The 25,094-nt window shown below is 40.4% G+C and overlaps 1 protein-coding gene across 2 annotated transcripts; it reads right to left on the reverse strand.

Moving 5' to 3' along the window:
- Positions 1-627: 627 nt before the first annotated feature.
- Positions 628-24,502, reverse strand: DHRS9 (dehydrogenase/reductase 9). Of its 2 annotated transcripts, none has more exons than XM_082690238.1 (5): positions 24,336-24,502; positions 12,859-13,239; positions 11,256-11,514; positions 7,449-7,612; positions 628-4,657 (listed from the first exon to the last, which is right to left on the reverse strand). In XM_082690238.1, exons 1-5 carry the CDS (start codon positions 24,493-24,495, stop codon positions 4,434-4,436), a joined length of 1,188 nt encoding a protein of 395 aa, XP_082546364.1. In that variant the 5' UTR covers positions 24,496-24,502; the 3' UTR covers positions 628-4,433. The 2 variants fall into 2 exon arrangements, with proteins under 2 accessions (XP_082546364.1, XP_082546365.1); XM_082690239.1 differs by having other exon boundaries at positions 12,859-13,232; positions 24,336-24,500.
- Positions 24,503-25,094: the final 592 nt, after the last annotated feature.

Genomic DNA, 25,094 nt, shown 5'->3' on the forward strand with positions numbered 1-25,094 from the left:
CAAAAGGGACTGAAATGGTACTGTTCAGGGCAGTTGCTGGTTGTAGAGTGTGACAGAATGCTATGTTGCCTTGCCTGACCCATTTCAGGCCAGAGTGCTATTTATTTCTAGGGACTAATCAGCCAAGAGCTGTGATCTGGTTCTTTCTCAGGCAGGTGCTGTGTGCAAAAAGAGCTCCGAGATTCAGCTAAACTAGATCTGCACCAGAGCCCTGACTATTTTAGTGCCTCATATATATAGTAGGATGGAAATTATTCATATTTTCTTTTTGAAAATGAGTCACAGGGTTGAGGAAGAATGTCAGTATTATGAATATCAACAGAATTGTCTTATTTTTTAACAGGCAAAAATCCATGAAATTGTCAACCAGTATAGTCCTTATAAACTGTGGCTTAGTTTAGATTGTTACAAATAATTTCTATACATTACACAGCTTTCCAGTTTGAGACCGTTTAACTATTTCCTCCATCCTGATGGGACTCTGATCTCTCACATTTCTGAGAATTATTGGAATTAATAGAGAATAAAGCTAAAATTCATCATTTTTCTTAGAAGCTCCTGGCTATTTTCTTTATTAAAAATTGGCTGGGTTTCCCAAAGAAGTTATGGATTTCTGAAAAGATTTAATTTAGTATATTAAAAAGTTTTATTTTATTATTTTTAAATTTTTTTTAGAGGAGGGGAGAGACAGAGAGAGAATCATAAGCAGACTCAACGTCCAGCACAGAGCCCCACCTCATAACCCTGAGATCATGACCTGAGCCAAAATCAAGAGTCAGACACTTAACCAATTGAGACATCCAAGCACTCCCAGAGAGACTTTAAATTGAAGTGGTTCTCTTTAGCTTGGCTGGCTTGGCCATATCATCCTACAGGCAGAGAAGTGGATGAAATGATTCCTGATGCTCCCTGGTCTGTGACCACGGAGCCCAGAATGGCTCAACATGGACGGAGGTTCCTTCACAGTGTCTCGGGACCAACAGACCATTGGTGACTCATTTCCAAAGGGAGGCTTACAGAAAAAACAGGAGGTAAGGAGACTTAAGGAAGTTATAGGATTTTAGTCAAACTGATTCTTTAATACCACAATCAATGAGATTGGCAAGCCCTATCTTAAGTGATAGATTGCCCCCTAGTCAGAAAGGCTCAGAGAGGCTGATTTCTAAATTCATTCAATAAATATTTTTGAACAGTGATTCTGTGTGCCAGCACTGTGCTAGGCAAGGGAATACAAAGATAAGCGAAGAGTCATGGTTCCTGATTTCATGAAACTTAAAGTCTGGTTGGGGAGACCCATAGTAACAAACTAATTACACAAATATGTAATGACAGATTGTGATAAGGGCCCTGTACAAGACAGAAACCAATTTGGGATACAAAGACTGTGGTCAGAGTTTGGAACTGTACAGGCTTCCTTGAGGAAGGGTCTGAGATCTACAGGATGAGGAAACTAGATAAACAAGAAAAATGGAAACTTCCTAGGCAAGAGCATGGACGAAGGGTCTGAGGAGGCTAGCTGAGGAGAAGAGCCTCAAATGAGGCTAATGAGAAGTGCTGGGGCAACGTCATTTATGCATTTTTGTCCTTAGCCAAAATGCAATGGAAACCCATTGAAGGGTTTAAGAAAGTGGTGGTGGGGAAAAGAGTAGAATAATTAGATCTGAATTATGAATAATTCTGACTGCAGTGAGGAGAAATCATCGAAAAAATACAAGGGTAAATATACTGCCATTGAGATAAGGGATGATGAAAGCTTGAATAGATGATTCCCTTGGAGAAGAAAAGTAGTAGACGAGGTATCTCCTTAGGAGATCAAATTGATAGTAGTTGGTGCTTGCCTGGGAAAGGGTAGGTCGGGTGAGAGTGGTAGGAACTCCAGATGTGAATATCTTGTGGATATCCAGATAGAGCTACAGAGGACGTAGTGGGATTTTTTAGGTCATATCAGAGGAAAAGTCTGGGAGGTTCTCCTTGTGCCTCCAAACTAAGTGAGGAAAGGGTCCCCTAAACGAGAGGTGGTAGAGAGACAACATCTCACTTTAGCTTGACCACAGATTCCTGGAGAAGCTACTCTAAGGCATCCCAAGTAGTAATCTCAGCTTTTGGATTATAATAAGCTTTATGAAAGAAGGGGCCGTGTCGTTCCTTACTGGCCAGGACTTAGCAGAATGCCCAGTATATGTCCTCCCAAATAGTATAGATAAAAAATATATTATTTTCCTAAGAGCACAGAGAATATCAGAAGTGATGGTGAGATGGAGAGAGTTGAGCCATACCTCAGACTCCTGGGGCAATGACCTTTTTATGCCCCTCCCTTCCTCTCTCCTTCTCTTTCTTCCAGGTCTTGTGCTTTTGTTGAGACTATACCTTTATATTCCAAATACTGCCATCTTCTCATTTAGTTTTAAAAGCTTACAAGGTTGCTTGGATGAATATATTTGATTTTGTTTTGAGATGATACCGTATTTGGGAGCATTCATTGGATTGATGAAACAGGGATTTGACAATTGTAGTTACGTGGAGAAATGAGCAAAGAACTCAGGTCCAGGTGAAACAAAGGAAATAAGACCATTAGGTAGACCCCACAACACAACTGGAATGGTTGGACGTCCAGCAAAGCAGGATCCTGCCGATTTTAAAAGTCCTGGAAGCAGCGGAGGACAGGACGATCAGGGAGAGTGGGCCTGACATTTTTAAAACAATGTGATGAAGCCAGGACCTGGGAATTCAAGGTGAGAAGGAAGAGCCTCAGCAAACAACGCTGATGAACTTCGGCTCCAAGGACAAGCTGTGCGAGGGTTCCCTAACCTGCGGGCGGTTACTGGCAACAAGAAGAACTCAGAGATCTTAAAGGTGAGCTGTCAATGGGACCCCAGGATGGAGGTGACTTCCCGGGGTTGGTAGTGATAATAGCTTAGATAACTTTGTCTGAGAATTCTTCTGATTCCTGCTGTGATTTTCTTCATTTTCATGCAAAAAGGATGAGTGTATTTTCCCTTGAAATAATGACATGTATGTCCAGGTGGACTGACACCATTGAAAATTTGTTTTTTCAAAGTCATTAATACATTGTAAATGTGAGAAGGGGAGACTACCTCATGAACAGATGTTTCCAGAAAGGTGGATAAAAATGAATAGCATTACTGATCTCTTCAAATGGGTATGGTTTCATGCAGCAGATATTAAATATTTTCTTCACAATAAGTGTGTGTGTGTGTGTGTGTGTGTGTGTGTGTCTGTGTGTGTACATGATACAATTTTTCTGGCTCTTTCACCCTATATAATTTAGCCACAAATATTGAATTTTGACACTTCAGGCTTTTCATGTGAATTGTCAACCAGCCGACATGAGTGATACTGGGTGCTGCTATCTAGAGAAGCAACCGTGTAGAGAACTTGTTTTGGGATGAGGTGTGGGACCAGGGTCAGTCCAATAAGGACCACGAATATGAGCAAAGAGCAAGTTACAGCTGTCACTGCAACTGTAGGCTAGAGTTTTAATTTAGCTCTATGTCTTCATGGGGCTTCAGAGACACCTCAAACACAGGCTTTCCAACCATCTTGGGTGTAAGTTGTTGCAGATATTCTGGGTCTTGTTATATTTACAGTCATCATAATGACATGAATACCTTCTGTTTTTCTTCTTTGGAATGAGTGGTTACTTTTGTTACCAGCTTTCCATAGACAGCTGTGTGGGCATCTGTGTTCACAGCCGCCTTGAAACGGCTGTTCAGCCTCCACAGCTCCCTCTAGAACAGGCAGGCTTGTCTTGGACTCTCCCTCCCTCCACTTCCATACTTGTTTCTTCTTTTCAGTCCTCTTGTCCTTCTGCTCCTCCCCTATCCTCCTACTTGCAATCCTCCCTAGTGTTTCTCTGTTCTAGTTCGTTTGTATGAGTCACATGATGCTTCCTCACCCCACCTTCCCCTGACCCACCACAGGTTAGAAAACTGAGTTCCAGTCTTTCTGAGTCTTCTTCTCAGCAAATAAGACATCCAACCCACTCATGAAAGTATTCTACTTTTCTCTGAACATTTTGATACGGGACAAATAATTAACATTCTGGAGTTCAAGGTGTGGGGGCTAGAGGCAATGGGGCTGGCAGTGGCAGAGATCATGTTGGATGGGAAAGGCTTTCAATTTCCCTTACATATATTAAGCAGACAAAACCTAAATATTGGGCAGGTGCTATCATGGCCCTTTATGGGATAGGTCATTGCTGCCCTTCTTCTCAAAGAAGGCTTAAGAAGGGACCCTGGGACTTTCCCAGTGTGGGTAGGATTCCCTCGTGTATCAAAAGAAGCACATCTAAATGATCTAAATGAGTCTGGGTTGAATTAGGTAAGGAATGAGACCAAAAAGGAGATATGCCCTTGAAAGCAGCCAATCTCATAGCCTGGGGTAGGCATTTGTTGTCTGCTGAGTCACACCGGTCACACCGCCTTGGGATTAGCCAGCTCTACTTTCTGTTTCAACAATAAGAAGTCTTGCAAAACTGCTGGCATGTGAGACAGAGGTATCCAGAAGGCCTTGGCATCTCTCCCAGCAACATAATGGGTCTTTGGGAAGAGACTTGTGAGCGCATGGTCCATGCACTCCACCACCAGGGAGAGGTCCACGTTCACAAAGGAAGTTGTGCCTTTCAGCTTGTCTAGACCTGCAGAAAGAGACAAAAGTACATGTACTCTTTGGAAGAAGGGGGAAAGGAGTGTATGAGGCCAGGGTGTAAAGGGGAGGATGTGTGTGTGTGAAAATTTCTTTTGAATTTGCTGTTATAAATTGAGGCCCCTGTGGTGGGTTTCAAGGATGCAGCAATGTTTTCGTTCGACTGCTCGCTCTCAAACTTGAGTAGGCAGCAGAATCTCCTAGAGGGCTTGTTAAAACCCAGTTGCTGGGTCCCACCACCAGCTTCTGACTCAGTAGGTGTGAAGTGGGACCCAATAATTTGCATTTCTATCAAGTTTTCAAATGATGCTGATGGTGCTGGTCCAGGGAGCAGACTTTGAGAACCACTACCTTAAAGCAATGAGAGAAAGATACTTTCTAAAGTCCATGAGGCCTCTGAGCCCAAGAAGCTATGGGTTTGATCCTAAATTTGTTTTAAGGGACTACTATATGCTTAGGAAATGGGGAGGGGCTGTGCGAGTATGCATGTGTGTGCGCGTGCGCTCACATACCTTGTGTCTCTGTAATTCGGTGAATAAAGAGGGAATCATCCCCAAAAGTATTGACTCAGAAAGCTAAACATATCCTGGTGATCAGGCAGCTGAAATGCTTGAGTAACGTTCTAGGGTCATTTTAGAGAAGCAGGTATTTGATCAGAAGATTGGTAATGGCTCGGAGCATTCCTGCAGTGTTCTTAAAACATACCTGAGTTGTGTCTTCCTAAGAGAAAAATCTATGATTTTAAATCTCTTTTTCAAGTTAAGGCCCCTATAGCCACAAGTTGTTCAAAGAACTTACCTAACAAGTCTTAGTGGCTATTTTAAACTTTCAAAACTATAGTCTAGGAAATGAAGAAGGGTGAGCTTAAATTCGTGGTCTGCTTGGGAATTATGAGTCTGGCTGATGTTCAAGTCCTAGTTTGAAAAAATAATAAAAACAACCAGTGCAAAACTGTGCTCAAAGCCTTCTGGTATTTCTGAGAGGGAGCACCTGAGCCAGGGGCCAAGTCAAAAATAATTTTGAGATGGAAGTTGATGACCTATTATAGGCATTTAGAAAGTATCAGTGTTAATATCAAAAAGAGAAAGCTCTTTTAAATGAAGTATTTTAAAAAAGATTTTATTTATTCATTTGAGAGATGGAGACAGCACAATTAGGGAAGAGAGGGAGAAGCAGGCTGCCTGCTAAGCACAGAGCCCTATGTAGGGCTCCATCCCAGGACCCTGGGATCATCACTTGAGCCCAAGGCAGATGCTTAACCACTGAACCACCCAGGTGCCCTTATTTCTGAACCTACTTAGAATTTTCAGAGTTGATAATGAGTGAGAAACACAAGTATTTTATAGCAAAGGTTCTCAGCATCTAGTGATATGATAGCACTGGGAGGTTTGTGAAACCAGACATTCTCCGTACGTGTGCGCACGTGCGCAGTCGGGTCAGGTGGCTGGAGGAGTCTGTCATCCTAAAAACCTCCCAGGTGGATTTGACTTGGCTCTTGGCTCCCTCTTGAAAACTTCTGGCCTTGAACCTTGCCACACTTGGCTCTCTCGCCAAATTTCCAGGTGAAGAAGCAGGACCAGAGTTTTGAGGTTACAGTGACACAAAGTTAGGTGGGGCCCTGTGTGGCTTAAAGCAGGAGCCCAGTAAGTGTTTGAGGAATGTCGACTAAGCTTTAAACATGACCAGGAAGTTTGAGGTGAAGGTGGAGACCTGGTACAGGAAGTTCCACCAGCTCCTTAATGCCTCGTTTCCATGATCGTGCAGGGCCCAAGACTAAATGGCAAAGTCAGGCTGTCTGGGTTCAAAGCCAGCCCTTCCACTTACTAACTGTGCAGCCCTGGGCAGGCAGCTTCTCTGTGCTTCTGTTTCTAGACAATTCAGGGAATATCTCCTTCACAGGGTTTATTTAGACATTTAAAATGAGGCAGTCCATGTAAACCACTTAGAATGGTGGCAAGTACCAAATGTTCACTATATGTTAGTCATCATACACTAATCTATTATTGCCATCCCTGACTCAGTATGACTTACGCTGCTGCTTCGCCTTCCATCTCCACCCCCCATGCATTCCTGCTCTGGAAGGCTTCCACCCAGATAATTCCTTCCTGGCCTTTAGGCCTTGCTCAAACCTGACCTGTCTCAGAAAGGCCACTGGCCAGCAATGCTTTCATCCAGTTCTGAATTCCTTTGGGCAATTAGAGACTGTACTGTCTAGCACCCCTTCTGGGCTTTTGGGGTCTGTCTAAGAATTGCAGGATCGATTTTCTTACATTCTGCATAGTCTCATTGTTTTACAATCTCACTGGTTACTTTTTCTCCTCCACTAAACTAAGCTGGGGTCAGAGTCTGAGTCTTGGTATTTTGTAAACTCCATAAATCCTTGACCAATGTTTAGTGAGTGGTTGGTGTTTACCAAAAAGAGGAGGCTTGTGTAGAAGTGAAGACTGTGGGCTCGAGTCTAGGCATGACCAGGAGGAGTTGTACAGCTGTGTATAGAACATTCACCTTTCCATGCCTCTGTTCACTGCTCCTATGGTTCTTTTGAGGAGTAAATGATAGAATTCATAAGGTAGGATTTGGCACGGGGTAAATGCTCAGTAAATGTTTGTAAACACTTGAAGTAAGAGATGGCACTGGAATTAATAGGGATCTTTAATCCATATGTTATCTCCCTATTGGTATATCATTAACAAAACCTTGTTTTTTCATTTGTATTTGAGCCTTCTTCATGTTGCCTAGAACAATGAACTCCAGAGGAACCCTGGGCCCACCCAGAGACTTACTTTTTTGAATGTAACCTTCTCCATACTGTTGTTTGATATCTGGAGACAGATGCTTCCAAATGGCAAGTTTTTTTTCAGTGGCTTTTATTGGATCTGATAATCCTGTTTTGAATAATCCTGGTTCAATACATGAAACGTGTACACCAAAAGCTTTCATGTCCCGTCTGTGAAAGAACACATTGATGATGTTTAATCCAGGTTTGTTTGGAGAATGTTTGCTATTTGGGTGATTATTTTTGAAAGAATTTTTTTTTTAAGATTTTATTTATTTATTTGACAGACAGAGATCACAAGTAGGCAGAGAGACAGGCAGAGAGGCAGAGAGAGAAGAGGAAGCAGGCTCCCAGCACCCTGGGATCATGACCTGAGCCAAAGGCAGAGGCTTTAACCCGCTGAGCCACCCAGGTGCCCCTCGAATGAATTTTTTCATGGGATCACAGAAATGCACGAGTTGGAAAGGAATATTTAGTTCTACACTCTCAGTTTGCAGTGAGGAAGCTGAAGTTAGCGTGGTGAAGGCTGGTTTAATGGCAGAATGGGAAAGGGATCTGGGCAGACCCCCTCCTGGACTAGTGTTCCCCACTAAGTCATACTCTCTCATTAAGTTGACAAGCAGTCGGGTTAAGGACAAGTTTCTTCTTGGAATGCAAAAAATCTTATGGGAAATGGAGTGATGACTGGCCTGGATGGACCAGTCTACTTCTATTTTAGAAATGTGAGGACATTGCGACACAAATGAGGACAGGCTGGGGACACAAGTGTGACAATCTCTGATGTGGCTCACCTGCTCCCTATCCTGCTCAGTGAGATTTTTCATTATGTGGCCTCAGATTTACTGGGCCACAAGGTTTTAGGGGAATCATGATGCACTTCCCCCTTTTAAAAGCAAAACAAAGAATTGCAAACTGTTATATGAGCAATTATTTCCTAAATTTAATGTATATTTCCACCAAGGATCTATGAGGAAGAAATTACTCATTTTATATAAGTCTTTACCACATGATTTTTAAAGAATTGTACCAATGAACTTAAAATATGAATTATCTTACGTTCTGCTTTCAGCAACATGCCTATTGTTTGGTTTGCAGCGTAGTTTACTAAAAATGCAAATTAACTTGATCTTGAAAGATTTTGAAAAGTATGTTGCTTGCATTAAAATTATTAAAAGTTATTTTCTAACTTAATTTACTTTACTCACTTATCTTCTGTGCTTCTTTGGGTTTTGGAAAGTATTTGGAAAGATTTGTCACCCCATCTACTAATGAAATAACATACAATCTAGGGACAAATGGCTTTAAGTCACCCAACTAAGTTTACCAGGTAAGTCAAACCAGTATGAACCCAGTTATGTGTGCTGTGTTGGGCAAATACAGCTTTGAAGAGCCCCAGCCTTCTCCCAGTTGGACCATTGACCCTAAATCCTCCTATATATAGAAATTCTGGGGCCACCACTGGACTGGGACCTGCACGCACAATACCATTCCCAGTACCAGCTCCATGATTTAGAAAACAACAACAACAAAATGAAACCATTCTTTACTGGGTAATTTCAGGCATGGTATAGTGCATTGCAAGCACATAAGTCCTTCAGCTGAAATCCCTTTTTATTTTTATTTTTTAGTTATTTATTTTTTAAAAGATTTTATTTTTATTTATTTGAAAGAGAGAGAGAGAAATTACAAGTATGCAGAGAGGCAGGCATAGAGAAAGAGAGGAGAAAGCAAGCTCCCTGCTGAGCAGAGAGCCTGATGCGGGCCTCGATCCCAGGACCCTGAGATCGTGACCTGAGCCGAAGGCAGAGGCTTAACCCACTGAGCCACCCAGGCGCCCTGAAATCCCTTTTTTAAAGTGGTTATTAGTCTCCAAGAGGGTGGGAAGAAACCCTGGTGCTTTTTGTCTCTCTCTTTCCTCCCATCATGTGGCCCCATGCCCAGCATATGTGTGAAGTAGTTGGCAGAATGGAGTAACTTCCAGCAGGAGGGCAGTCCCAGGAAACAAGAGAGAACTGGAAAGATGAGAGAGAGAGGAGCTCACGAAAGTGCGCCTCTAACATTGTTTATGCACAGCACACGTGCATGTGTGGGTCTGACTTAGAGAAGCGAACTCTGGGACAAGCATCTTTCATATCCCAGATGGCTACTGTGTAGTACATCTGCAGAACAGATTTGAATACCACAGCAAAGTCTTTAAAAATCAAGCAAACATTGAAATCTCAAAGTACAGAATGATGGTTAGCAATTGTGACCTGAATGCAACCTCATCAACTGTCTGCTAAAACAAAAATACTGGGGCACCTCGGTGGCTCAGTCATTTAGGCAGCTGCCTTCAGCTCAGGCGGGCACCGTCCCTCCCTCTGCCCCTCCCACCCCACTCATGCGTGCTCTCTCTCTCTCTCTCAAATAAATAAAATGAAACAAAAATATCAACATTCTCCATAGGACTTAAATAAGACCCATAGTCTCATATCATTCCAAATACTCAGCATAAAAAGAACTGGCACATTCCAAATGTTCAGCATAAAAAGAACTGGAAAATCTCGGCTCACATGGGAAAAGACAATGGCAGATGCTAATGCCGAAGGATACAGATGTTGGAATTACCAAAGTCTTTAACGCAGCTATTATAAAAATGTTCCAAATACAAAGGAAAATACTCTTGAAGTGACCAGAAAGTTAGAATATTTCCCAAAGAAAAGAAAAGACAAAGAAGAACCAAATGAAAATTTTATACTTGAAAAACACAATAACCAAAATAAAATATTTTTTGATTGGACTCAATAGCACCGTGATGATGGAGGAAAGTCAGTGAATTTGAAGGTAGACCATTAGGAATTATCCAATATGTATAGCAGAGAGAAAAAAATGAGAAAGTGAGCAGAACCTTAAGGATTTATGGGACAAAGTCAAAGGTCTAACATTTGTGTTATAGAGTCTCAGAAAAAGAAGAGAAAGACTGGATTGCAGAAAAGAATGTTTGAAGAGGCAATAGCTAAAAACTCATCAAATTTGACCAAAGATATAAACCTACAGATTCAGGAAACCCAGTGAATATCAAATGTTACAAATCCAGAGAAATCCATGCTTGAGGGCACTGAGTTGGGGTCTTTATTTGTTAAATAGATTCTTTGATTTGAGCTCTGGGGTTCTCTGATAACACAGAGTGGTTAGTGCTTTCTTGTGGGAGCAAAATCTTCACCTCTGATTAGTAAATTCCCCCCCTTTTTTTTGGAAATGGACGCATCGGAGGAAATCTGTCTTTCTTGTCTTTGGGGGGTGGGGTGAGGATGGGAAAGTTATTATTCATTTAGCTATAGTGTCTGAAATGTATGGAAATTTGAATCCAGAATTTGCAACAAGAGGGGACAAAAGCTGCATAGCTGAGTTATTATTTTGTGATAATTACATTTACCTTATCAGATAATTTTCTACTGAGGGTTTAAATAAGATGGTACTATTGTTTCTGCAACTGACAGTTATACCAATGGAGAGTTATACCCTGCCTTAGATTTTCTATATGATTCCCTGATTATATAACACACCGACCTGTAGAATATAAATTTACCATCACTGTCAGTATCATACATTAACGCAAAAAAGTAAAAAAGACTTGGATAGACTTAAGTTCAAATCTCAATTCTACCACTTACCAGCTGGGTGACCTTGGGCAAATTGCTTAATCTCTTTGTTTCAGTGGTATTGCCTACAAATTGGGAATAACTTAAAGCACTAACTAGAGTGTCTAGTACATAATTAACATTCAGTAAACATTAACAGCTATTATTTCCTAATATGTCAATGTTTGCTTTACCTTAAGCTGTCATTGAAGCCTTCTACTGCATATTTGGATGGATTATAACCCCCTCCACTGAACGCCAGCCGACCTCCAATGCTGGAGATATTGATAATCCTTCCTTGAGCTTTTTTGACCAAGGGAAGCAAATTTAGAGTCACATTGATGAGGCCAAACAAGTTCACTTCAATAGGTTCTCTGTAGTCCTCCACTGTCAGCCAATCGGTGGGAGCCAGCACACCGAGAACGCCGGCATTGTTGATCAGACCCCAGAGACCTAGATCAGAGTGGAAAGGAAGCAGGTGTGATGGAAGATGGCACTTATATGGGCATCCTTGATGGAAATACAGTCCCTGCTTTACACAACTCTGCCATTTCCTCCTTGTAGACACATTCCTGCTCTGAAATGCTTTACAGTTTTGGGAAGGAACTACTCTCTAAGAGGGTAGGGAGGCGAAATTAAAACAGTTGGAGCTCTGTTACTGGAAGCCAGTCTCACAGTAACTCTATTTCTGGTTCTGCATGTAAAATACTGACACTGAATGAACCTTTTGCTTTTTTGTCTTTTTTTAAAATATTTTTTAATTTTTTATTAACATATAATATATTATTAGCCCCAGGGAGGGGTACAGGTCTGTGAATTGCCAGGTTTACACACTTCACAGCACTCACCATAGCACATACCCTCCCCAATGTCCATAACCCAACCACCCTATCCCCCTCCCCTCAGCAACCCTCAGATTGTTTTGTGAGATTAAGAGTCCCTTATGATTTGTCCTCCTCCCTATCCCATTTTGTTTCATTTATTCCTTTCCTACCCCCCAAACCCCCCACATTGCCTCTCAAATTCCTCATATCAGGGAGATCATATGATAATTGTCTTTCTCTGATTGACTTATTTTGCTATTGCTTTTTTTTTTTTATCATAGATGCAGAGTAAATTGGTCTATTTTTTCCATTTACTAGATTGCAAAGCCAGAGATTATTTATTTATAAACTACTTTTTACAAAGAGCAATACAATCTACTTCATATCTATTTTTAGTAAAAAAATTAAAAAATCCAGTCATCAATTGTTTTATGATGGAAAACATTTAATATTGTTAAAGTTATTTGGAATTCAAGCATTAAAAATTGTCAGGAGCATTATTAAGCCATTGCTTTTGTGGTCTGGAGTCACAACTAAATGATGTAGATATGATAGAGAAAATTCACGTACATTGATTGCTTGCATGATCTCCTGTAGCTTTAAGCCCCAAGTTCCTTCACTGTGAATGTAGCTAAAATGTAGCTAATGTAGCTAAATGTAGAATTTTATGTAGCTAAACTAGAATTTTATGAGAGAAGTGCAGGGAAAGTCAATACCTCAAACTTACTTGGAAATTCACCCACTGGGACTTAAGACTGAGGATAATGTGGGCTGTGTCTCTCATGCAAACAGTGAGCTTGCAGCTCAAAACTACTGAGGGCTTTATCCTAAGATTTTTCCAAGATTCTCCAGTACCATAGCTGGTATTTAGGAGACATTTTCTTGAAAGGTCATTTAAGATCCAAACACATTTTATTTAGCTGTAGCTAATTTACAATACCCCCTCCATTTTTCCCACCCCCACATCACTCACCTTTCTCCCCAACTTGATTTTTCACCCACTGGGCAGTCCTCTTGACATTCTCTGGGTCAGTTACATCCAGAAGCACAGTGTGAAGCCTTTCTGAGGTTTCTGCCTTTAAAGCTGTTGACTCTGATTCAGTCAGACAGGCAGCAATTACACGAAATCCTTTTTTATCAAAAGTTCTGGCTGCCAAATTTCCAAAGCCAGTGTCACAACCAGTTATGAAAATATACTTATCTGTGATGTCTGCAATCTTTAGTTGTCTTTTATAATTCCATAGAAAACCACAAAGGATTAGGAGGGCTAACACCCAGAAGAACATTTTTTTTCTTCTGTATAGGATAGGGACTCTCCTTCCTTGAACAATAAAAGAAGACAGTGACCTGAAAGCTCAAAATTAGAAAGAAAACTCAAATTAGAACAATCAAGGTGCTATAACCCAACACTGACGACTTCAGATATTTTAATGCACTTGAGTGAATAGTTAAAAAAGAAGAATAACTATTATTTGGCTAGGAAGATGGCCTTTTAAGTGCTCAACCATTCCTCTAAAGTAATGCAAAAACTAACCAAAACAGCCAGAAAAAGTGAACAGGAGAGAGGTTCCATGGCGAAGCTGACGCAACTCTTGTGTTGATATGAATGAATGTATGAATTTATCCATCTGAAACAGAGACTGTCACAGTAAAATCTTATCGCTTGTGACCTCGTGAAATTCAAGAGTAGAATAGGCGAATCTATTAGAAAATGTTCAATTTCAATTGATTGATTAGATTCTTAATTATTTTTATACTGTCAGGTAAAGTAGTTGCCACTATGAAAATATTTCCAAGTTGGTTTCCATTTTCTTATTTTCAGTGGGTTATTGTCATTCTTCAACCCAACTCTGAGATCATCCCAACTCCATGCAGGGATTATGCAAATGCGTGGCCACCAGGGAGTACCTGGACAGAGGGTGAGATGAATGGGAAGAGATTGAGGGATGATGGCCAAAGGCACAGCATCCCAAACAGAATCAAGAAACCTCAGGTTCTGTTCTCTTTGCACACTAGTTTCTGTGAGAAAAAGAATCACAGGGGCACCTGGGTGGCTCAGTGGGTTAAGCCGCTGCCTTCAGCTCAGGTCATGATCTCAGGGTCCTGGGATCGAGTCCTGCATCGGGCTTTCTGCTCAGCAGGGAGCCTGCTTCCCTCTCTCTCTCTGCCTGCCTCTCTGTCTACTGTGATCTCTGTCAAATAAACAAATAAAATCTTTAAAAAAAAAAAAAAAGAATCACATGACATAGGATAAAGGAATGCAAATTCTTTCTGGAAAATCATGAGGCTTTGACCAAAAGTGCAGCAGGATGACCTAGAAAACTAATTAGTCCAGGCTAGAGGTGGCCTAGGGGCAAAAAATCAAACAGGTGGAGGGTTTCAGAAGATTACCACTTGCATTTTCCCTCAGCATGTATTACCTTTTTATCTTTTCCTAAATAAAAAAGAAATTACTATTTCATGTAGGCTGACTGTACTAATTTAGAAATATCACAGTTGTTTTGGAAATGTTAAAGAAAGAATACTATGTTAATTTTATATAGTTTTTTTTTTTTTTTTTTTTAAGTAGGACTTGATTTCATGACCTTGAGTCCAAGACCTGAACCAACTGAGCCAAGTGAGTTAACCAACTGAGCCACCTAGGTACCCCTATTAATTTTATATTCTTGACCATTTAAATGCATATGCCATCTTAAAAGTTGTACTAATTATTATACAATGTTTGGCTGCAAAATAACATTTGTGAATAAATCAAGCAATTGTATTATTGAAAACAAGTGTGATACTAATTTGGAAGCATAATATCAAAAGTATCATGGAGTGAGACTTCAAACTATTTGGGATATAAAATCCCATATATATTGCAATGTTTGTCATTTACAATGACAGCCTATACTATCACTTTTATTGTGGGTACTGATTGCTTGGAAAGAGCAAGCTATCCCGTAGTAGGAAGTGAACGAGAACCAGGCAGAGATGGCGGATGAGTGTGGGGGGTGACATTTGCCTGTTTGCTTCAGGTCTGAGCATCATGGCAGCTCAGACTTCCTAGCTCAGTCATAGGCAAACCAAAGGAAGGAGATCATTAGGTCCCACACCACATAGGAGCAGCACTGGGTCTGCATTGGCTCTCTCTGCCTTTGGAAGCAAGAGGAGTCACAGACAACATCACCTGCGGGAGAGACCTTATTTCCTTCCCTTTCGATGCAGGAAGTTTCCTTGCTTTGCCCTGTGTTCACACATGTCTCTGCTCTTGATCTGGATCCACCCTTAAAATCAAGAAGGGCTTTGAGTGCTTCACAGAGGACAATGGATAAGCCTGGAGTTGAAGTTTAGACCTCACAGATGCTTTGGGAATCATGACTGTTCATGGACCCTATGTTCAAAATGCTTGCAAGGCCAAGCAATTTTATAAAAGTGGGCTTTCTTTTTTCTTTTTTATTTTTTTACAGCTATTTCCTTGCTTTTCATTTGAACCATTTAAAAAAATTGTTCATCTTTTTTCTGTTTGTAAAAGTAACTTACGCTCATGGTTAAAAAAAAAAAATTGGCAGATACAGAAAAAAACCAAAGAATTGAGTAATGATTATCACATTTGACTCTTAATATTTTTGGTACATATTTTCTTCCAGTTTTTTTCCTATATATGTAAATATTTCTTTCTCTAATAAGGAATAGAAATATATACACAGAATTATACATATACACTCATGTACTCACTTTCATGCAACTTTGTTTCTATTGCTTTATGAGGAACAGATTACTTCAGATTTAAAAAAAAATCACTTGATATAATATATCATCTTCACTTCTCAAGGAAATTTTGGTCTCTGATTTCATCTTTCTTCCTGGCAAAAAATCTTTAGCTAAAGAGAGAAGAGGTAAGAGACTGTCCTTTGATAAAACTAAGTCAGAGGTAAAAATTAAAATATAGTGGGTTTAAGCAAGCTGGCTGATTCTTTTGATATGGCTGCATCTATTTCTAAAGCCATCAAGTTTTTAGACGATCATGCCTTAATAATTTGGGTTAGTTTCCCAAATCTTTCCTGTGTAGGAGTTTCTTATTTATGGAAAATTAACACCCAAATAGTAGAATTTTCCCTTCTTAAATATATAAATACATTAAAAAGCGTATAATTTTGAGGTAAGGTGTTGGTATAACTATCTCTTGGGAAATTTCATTTTTAGAAATTTTAAGGAAATTTTGTATTTATAAATTCAATTAGTATAGTGTGTTGTTCAACTCTAGCCTCAATAAATTGAATAATTGCATAACTAAATGTTGAATTATTTTCTAAATGGATTCTGTAGCCTTCACTGCAATCCAAATTTCATAGAGTTATTTGAAGAATGCAAATGCTCATGGGGTTTAATGTGTCCTAGAGCAGAGAGTGGAAACTTTCTATGTCATCATGTTTTGCTGGGCAAGCAGAAGGGGAGGAATAGCAAAAGAATGGTTTGCATTTGTGAAGTATTCTACACTGCACTTTTAAATATAGATCTCATTTGATTCTCCCAACAACCTTTTGAGTTAAAGGGGGCACGTTATTTGCCTCATTTTAAAGAAGAATTAATAAGCCAACTAATAAATGTAAAAGAAATGATAGAATTAGAAAAATCACCATTTGGCAACTGTAATAGTAACAATTACTTCAGGCAAGAGTGATCAATGGATGCTAAAATTATTAGGTGAAATTCTGATAAGAAACAATAATTATAGAATCTCAAAATATCTCCCCGTGAGAAATGTACTAATTAAAAAGAGAGCAATAACAATTTCACAGCGGAGAAATCTGACAGATACCACCTTAATCAAGTAACAAAAATTCACACCACTAGTTGTGGGACAAACCAACATCATGGGCCCCCTGGTACTGTGCACTGGGAAGGACACAGCGGCACTTTCCTGCATACATGGAAGCTAATCCTGCATGAAGACATATCTCCCAATTCTGCACAATATATGGCCTATACTCTTTAAAAATGTCGAGGTCATGAAGGAAAAAAGAGTGAAGACTGCTCCAGATAAATGGGAACTGAAGAGATATGATAACTCGTGCAATATGTGATACTGGGTCAGAAAACTATTTTTTTTTTCTTTTGCCAGAAAGAACATTATTTGCTCAGCTAGTGGAATTTGAGTAAGATTTGTTGATCTGATAAATAATATTGCAACTCAATAAATATTCATTTCTCAATTTTTATAATTTATTATGATTATGTAGAAAGTGCCCTGCTTTTGGGAAACACACACTGAAGTATTTGAAGATTAAGTAGCACCGTGTCTGCAACTTACTCTCAAAGTTAAGAAAATAATAACTATATTTATATAAATAAGTAAACATGTTAAGGAAGCAGTCTAAGTGTTCATCGATAGATGAATGGATAAGGAAGATGTGGTTGCCAAGCCACAAACAGGCAGTTGCTGGGGCAGTGGTGGTCAAGGGGTGGGGGTGGGGAATGGGCGAAACAGCTGAAAGGAATTAAGAGTTAACAAAATTCCAGTTAGAAAATAAATAAGTCCCAGAGATAAGAGGTAGAGCATGGGAAAAATTATCAATAATAACATAATAACTTGTATGGTGATAGGTAGTGAGCATTTTGTAATGTATACAAATGTCAAGTTACTATATCGTACACATGAAATTAATATAATATTGTATACCAATGATACTTCAATTAAAAATAGAACAACAGCAACAAAAACCCCCCATACATATGGATATAAAGAGAGAATGGCAATGCAGATGTGGTAAATGTTAATATTCGGGGATTCTAGGTTGTATTATTCTTTCAACTTTTCCATAAGTTTGACATTATTGCAAAATAAAAAAGTAAAAATTTGACAGAGGAAAATAAAGCGTTTTTTTTTTTTTTCCTAAGAAAAGGCTTCTTTTAATCCAAAGGAGTTTCATGCACGAATCAAGAACTCCAGCACTTCAAGATCTAGTGACCTTGGACTTCTAATCTTTGGTAAGTTCACCTTCACAACCACTAGAGAAAAGCAAAAATTCAAACCCAAACCGTCAGGCTCCCTTCTCCCTCTTCATGCTCTCCATTTCCTCCTTACTTCCCCTTTCATTAGCCAAACTCATTTTTCCCTTGGTGACAGGCAACAGAGAAGAGCTTTGTAGTTGTCAAGGATGGGCTCACATTAAAATGTGTGATCTTCATTATGTACCCCTCTGGGCTGAGAGTCATTTCAGATGCTGGTGTCCCAGCCTGCAGCCTGAATCCAGGGGACTACCAACATCGACCGAGAGTTTCATATAGCCTGCTCTTACCCCAAATACTATTGTCCAAGAAATAGCAGTTCTTCTTCATTCCTAAGGTTCACATTCCTCTAGGTCATTGCATTGAGTCAATCACAAACCAACACACACAAACCTTTGACTTCTATCTTAGCCAGGATTCCATGTGTGGTCGTGTTTCCTAGCAGCAGCCCTTGGTCAGAGTCATTGGGAACGCGATGAGGACACAGAAGCTGATGGATGGCCGATTGGTTCATCGACCACAGAGAAGTAAATGAATGACTGTGACTACTATGGCCGCCTCAACCATATTCTGCCAGCCTGGCTGCCTCCGCATGGCCCGTTGGTCCCGATAATTCAAGCTGGGGCACTGACCCTAGTTGCTTGGGTCGTTTGCTTATCAGCTTTGTCTTCCAGTTTATCTCTCAACAAAGCGCTTAGCAGGGGTACACACCACTTGGCTGAAGGCAAGAGCCCCTCATCTGTAACAGTCTTCTTAGGACCCAGGGGCTGTGAGCCCACGGGCTAGTCAAAGCTGAGGACAGAGTGAGGGGAAGCAGAACTGCAGGCCCACACGGGGCGTGAGGGCTGGCGCAATTCTAAATATGCATCCTCTGAACTGGCCTGGAGATTTTCCCTAAGCTAGTAAAAATAAACCTGGGAAGACAGGACTGAGGCCACACACACACACACACACACGCACACACACCCCGGCAGGGCTGGGGTTCGGAACCCAGGTCTCAGAATCAGGCAGATAGAGGTCCAGTGCCCGCTTCTCCATCATCAGAGGTTTTTTGGGGACATTTATTTATATTTTCTTAGCCTCCATTTTCCTAGTTGTAAAATGGAAATAATCACTTCTCTGGTGGAGAGTACTGGTAAAGTAAAGGGACCAATGCCTGCTGCACAGGAAGAACCTCATCATTAGGGCGGGATCAGTCGTGTTCACTCGTGAGGGGCCTGCTCTGTGTGCTGCTCAGACCTCGGCAATGGGTACTTTTTGTTCTTTGAGGTGAAACAATTATTTGTTATGGGGTCTGTTCTGAGTATTGCAGGATGTTTAGCAGCACACCCTGGCCTCTACCCCTGTGATGCCAGGAACACCCCCTCCCCAGTTGTGACAACAAACAATGTCTCCAGACATTGCCAGATGTCCCCTGGGGGACAAAACAGCTCCCAGGTGAGAACCACTGGTCTCAACTCCTTGTGTTGGGAGTCCAGAACCACTTTTCTGGAAACTCAGTCATCAGTTCCTTGGTAGGGCCACACTGATGAGGGTTATTTTTTATGGCCTTACCAGAAAAGTTTTATTACTTATAAATATTACTTCTAGGCTGCTACTCTAAGTGTTAGTTTCTGTGATTTTAAAAAAGTGCCTTTTTTGGGATGCCCAGGTAGCTCAGGGTTTAAGCATCTGCCTTTGGCTCAGGTCGTGATCCCAAGAGTCCTAGGTCAGCCTCCCTGCTCTGCAGTGAGTCTGCTTCTCTCTCTGGCCCTCCCCCAACTTGTCCTCTCAATCTCTCTCTCAAATAAATAAAATAAATTAAAAAACAAGACTTAGAGTAAAATTATCTCCATTATATAGAGTAAGAAACAAATTCAGAAATGCAGGCTACACTATGGAGTATTATGCCTCCATCAGAAAGGATGAATACCCAACTTTTGTATCAACATGGACGGGACTGTAAGAGATTACGCTGAGTGAAATAAGTCAAGCAGAGAGAGTCAATTATCATATGGTTTCACTTATTTATGGAGCATAAGAAATAACACAGAGGACATGGGGAGATGAAGAGGAGAAGGGAGTTGAGGGAAATTGGAGAGGGAGATGAACCATGAGAGACTATGGACTCTAAAAAACAGTCTGAGGGTTTTGAAGGGGTGGGGGGTGGGAAGTTGGGCCAGCCTGGTGGTGGGTATTGTGGAGGGCACCTATTGCATTGAGCACTGGGTGTGGCGTATAAACAATGAACTCTAGTACGCTGAAAAGTAATTAAAAAAATAAAAAATTTAAAAACAAAACAAAACAAAAAGAAAGGCAGGCTAATTGTCTCAAGATAGGATTGTGGCGCTGTTTTGGAGACTGATACCCAGGCCACTCACATTTGGTTATTCACCATTTCTTCCTCTGCTCCACTGCCACCTGGTTTCCCGCTCAATCCGGGAGTCTGGGCTATGTGTACACTTCTCTACAACCACCAGTACTTGCATGAACCTTGGCAGTAGGTAAAATAAATGCTGTCGAAGGAAAGAAGGAAGAGAAGAAGGAAGAAGTTTCAACTCTAAGCCCAGGGTTCCGGTGGTAACTGGATTAGTCTCCGAGCCCTCTGAACCATCAGACAGAAGGGTAATAATAGCAACATCATATTCACACTTCCAATTTAGAGAACTTTAAGATTTTTTGAAAAGTGTTCGAGGAATATTTATCTCATTTAATTGTCAAAATGTTTCTGTGAGCTAAGTAGAACAGGTTTCCTAATAGAAAGTCATTATCCAGAGAGTGGCTAGAGCTAAAATTCTGATCTCTCAACTCCCAACTGTGTAGGAGCAGGAAGAAGTGCAAAGAAATTAAAGCAGTATCAGTTAACAGGAGGAATAAACACACTTTATCAAAAGTCTTGATCATGCCACAAAGATTGAAAAGGAACCAAGAAAGGAGAACTAATTGTCTCTTTCATTGCCATGCAAAACTGCTTAAGTGTAAGCACGTGTTTGCAGCTGTAGGAAGCTATTGCAACTTGATTGCTGTCCTTGCTCACTTCTGCTTTTTTTAAACTTTCTATACCTGGGTGTCTTTTCCCCCATTAAAAATAAAAAAATAAAGATCCTCTGATTTCAATTCTCTTAATCACATTCCTCACCCTTTAAAAATAAATGACAGTTACAGACAAACAAAAAGAACTGAGAATAATGTCTCCATGTCTCAATGTCATGGTGAGCCCCATTTTTCATAAGAAATACAGAATTCTTTCTAAATACTCCCTCTCATGCGACTTGATTTTATTTCTGCGTAATTCCACGAGGGGCTTTGTTTTAGAAGGTGATACTACAACTAGTCAGTTATACTGACTGATTGGAATATGTAGAATTTTTATTTACTTTCAATTTGTTGTAATCACAACGCAAGCTGAATCAACAACTAAATAGTTTCTTTAAAAAAATCAAAGAGCATTTAGCAGTAGCTTTCTCAAATGTTTTCTTTTTGAAGTTCTCTTTCACAACTTTCTTAATACCTATGGCATTGGGGACATGTATGTCCTTAGTACACTTAAATTTTGTTAACCTAGCTATATTATACCAAATTCCTTCTTATTTTGACATTTTCCTTGAAGTAAGAAGTTCTGTTTGTTTTTTTAACCCAAGTGAGCTTTCACAGATTTTTGCCACACCTCTAAGAAAAAGAAATAATTCGACCTAATGCAAAACTAATTTATATGATGAATAAATAACATTTCTGTGAAAAAAAGTGTGCAAGTTGGGCACCCAGAAATCTAAGGAAATTTTTTTTCAGCAGAGCCAAGGGATCCTATATAAAATATGCTTAGAAAGGCTTCTCTGAGGGTCTGATTAAAATAATAATAATAATAATAATAATAATGGTTATGATGCTGCTGCTGATACAATTGAGGTGGTCTTCGTCATCATGGAAACAGTAAGTTCTCTCACTCCATGGAATAAAGAAGTTCCTCCACCAGTTACATTCCCTTGAATCCTGCTTCCTTCAGGAGGGAGTTAGTGTGGGATACCCAGAGTGTTATTTGTGTGGTGGGACCAGTGAAATGTGGAAGAGTGTGTGTTTCCTCTGCAGATTCATTCATTCAGAAAGTCTCCTAGGAGAGGGAGGGCAGCCACTCCTAACGGAGGGAAGGCCTGATGGGCTTACACTGGTATTTTTAGTTCTAAGAATAAAACTATCTCTAATTTTCTTTTGCCTTCTCTCAAACATTTTAAATTATAATTCATCATAATATCCACAATTATTAATTAATAAATTATTCCTCATTCCCCTCAGGTTGATTACTTTGTCAATAGGCTTCCTGATGGTATTGGCAGGTTAAGAATTACTGTGAAAGCCATGGTTGCTTTACTTAAGAGATGATATATTGTATACGGTTATAGCTTGTCATTACAAGGCTTCAAAGAAAGCTTATATGGGTGCCCGCTGGCTCAGTCAGAAGAGCATGTGACTCTTGGTCTTGGTGTCATGAATTCAAGCCTTATGCCGGCTATAGAGATTACTTAACAACAACAACAACAACAAACTTAAAGAAAACCAGAAAACTTAGTGTTGGGTCCATGGTCAAAGGAGCGAGACTGATACAAAGCGAAGGTCAAGCAAAGCTTTATTTGGTGCCAAGCATCGAGAATCAAACGGACCAGCCAGGGCCGTCTTTTGCAAAGAGGTGACCCTTCTCAGCCTCACAGACTAACTTTTTTTTTTTTTTTAATTTTTTATTTTTATAAACATATATTTTTATCCCCAGGGGTACAGGTCTTCACAGACTAACTTTTATAGAGTAAAGGCCATGTGGTTGAGCCTGGCCACTAGGTGGCCAATTGAATTACAATTCACCCTATAGTAGCTATTTGAACTAGTCTATCACTCTGGTCAGAATTGGCACCCAAAAGGCAGGGTCCACATTCTTGGGTGGTTAGTAGGTGCTTTCCTGATTGGATGTCTCCACCTGACTTGACTCATCCTTGTAGTATGGGCTCTGTTACCTCCCCCTGACCTGACACGTCCTGATGGGCTCTGTTATCAGGGGCTGGTCAGTCATACTTTACTGGTTTCCCAGATTTGTTTCTAAGTTCCTCTGAGGTGTGTGGGGGGGCAGGGTCAATCTAAATTTACTGTATAAACAACAAAATGGCTTGCTCTGGCTAAGTAGGCCCTTACATTTAGAATATGGAGACAATGTTATGTATAGATGCTGAAAGTATGTTCAAAACTTCAGTGTGTTTCTTTTGTCTTCACTTAACTTTGAGCAGAAGGAAAGCTCTGAGGTTTTAGTCTGTACCTTAAGAAAGTGACATTTGTTATAAGGATTTTACGACCAATTCCCCCTTTCCTCATTTAAAGTGTAGGAGATAACTATTTTTTTCTTGTATTTAAGCACTGGGATTTATTCTAAAAATTGGACACACTTTTCAAATCTCAAAAACACAATACAAAGATGATATGACATTTAAATTTCATTTTATGCAGCATCTAACCACGGACATTCTTAGAGCATCTAGCATATGCCAAAGGATTCTAAGATAAATAAAGCATAATTATTACCCTTGAGCTAGTGTGTAGGGGGACATTTCAGAGCTATTTGTACAACCCAAGTTGATTTTTAATTTAAAAATATGTTTTATTTAAACTTTTTCTGCAACTGCTAAAAATCAACCTACTGAGGGAGTGCACCACACACCATTTAAATCCTAAAGCCTTTAACAGGGCATGCTGGGATTAACTGGCAGCAAAGCCACTAAACTACCCACTGTATTTTGGGAGTCAAAGTGAAAACAGACTTGGACTTGGGAGAAAGCTCAATGTCTTCTTGGTAAAATGTCAATCATAGGATCATACATCTGAAGCAGGTTTACTGCTGTCATCTTAGTATCCAGGAACCCAATATTGTGCATCATAGGCATTATGAGGAAGTTCCCTGATTCCTTCTGACCTAGAAGGAATTTTTCTCACTCACTGAGCATGCCTGTGTGCATTCGCCTCAAGGGACGTCTGGTAACACTGGCAAAGCAGGTAGACAGACAGATCAGACCCATAGTTTGCACAGAACCCCAGTAGCACATCTGCGGTTCCAGTAAGAAACTCCACAAAGATTCCTACTCCTTTCGGAGCGCCCCCCCATCCAGTTTCCAGTTCATTGTAAGATTTACAGATGGTGTCAAATAGGCACAGAGAGAATAACTAGATATAAATTTGGTTGTAACTATAAGGTGCCAAAGAACATTCAAAGAGAGACCTGGGGGTGGGGAGTTCCAGGCAAGGACCCGGGTGACACTGGGATCACGTCTATGGTAAGATGGACTCAGTGTCCATCACAGCCTTCTAATAGTAATATTATTATTACTATTATTACTTCATAGCATGAAAAACAGCTTGATTAGTTCTGTAAGAGTGAGGAAAATCAAAGGCAGTTTGAAGACGGAGAAACGGAGGGATAAATGACCGAATTCAGTCACTGGTTACCTTTGGAGATGAACTGGCGTAGAGAAGCTGTTGGGGACCGGCTAGGCGGAGGGTGGTTCTGTCCACTGTACTGAGGAAGGAAGGATTGAGCCACCTGACCACACCAATCCTCTGGAGGAGGAGATTCCCCGGGCTTCCGTCCAGCTCCGAGTACACACATGTGTGAAGAGCCCTCAGGTTCCTTCCTCACTCTGAGTCATTCTTTTGTGACACCAGCTGATGACTAAATCTCTCTCCAGTGGCTGAAGGAAGCCAAACAGCTGTGGGTCATGTGTTTTTGGAGGACTTGGTAGTACCTTCAGTAACTTAAATTTAACAACTTTCAGGAGGGACTTAAAAAGGATGAATAACATTCCTTTATCTCTGAGTGCAATCTCTTGACCAGATTCAGCAGTTGAAATAATGTAACGTGGAAGCATTTTGTAAACTGTCCCATGCACATTGTTTCAATCAATTAATTTTTTAAAAGATTTTATTTATTTATTTAACAGACAGAGATCACAAGCAGGCAGAGAGGCAGGCAGAGAGAGAGGAAGGGAAGCAGGCTCCCAGCTGAGCAGAGAGCCCGATGCGGGGCTCGATCCCAGGACCCTGGGATCATGACCTGAGCCAAAGGCAGAGGTTTTAACCCACTGAGCCACCCAGACACCCCTAATCAATTAATTTTGAATTATGATTACTGTTCATAGTCTCTGGGTTTTTGTTTGTTTGTTTGTTTTTTCTTCCTGTTAACTTGTCTGTTCTGATTTAGTACTCTTT

The sequence above is a fragment of the Mustela nivalis genome (genome assembly GCF_964662115.1).
Source record: "Mustela nivalis genome assembly, chromosome: 11".
In the NCBI taxonomy this organism is placed as follows: Eukaryota; Metazoa; Chordata; class Mammalia; order Carnivora; family Mustelidae; genus Mustela; species Mustela nivalis.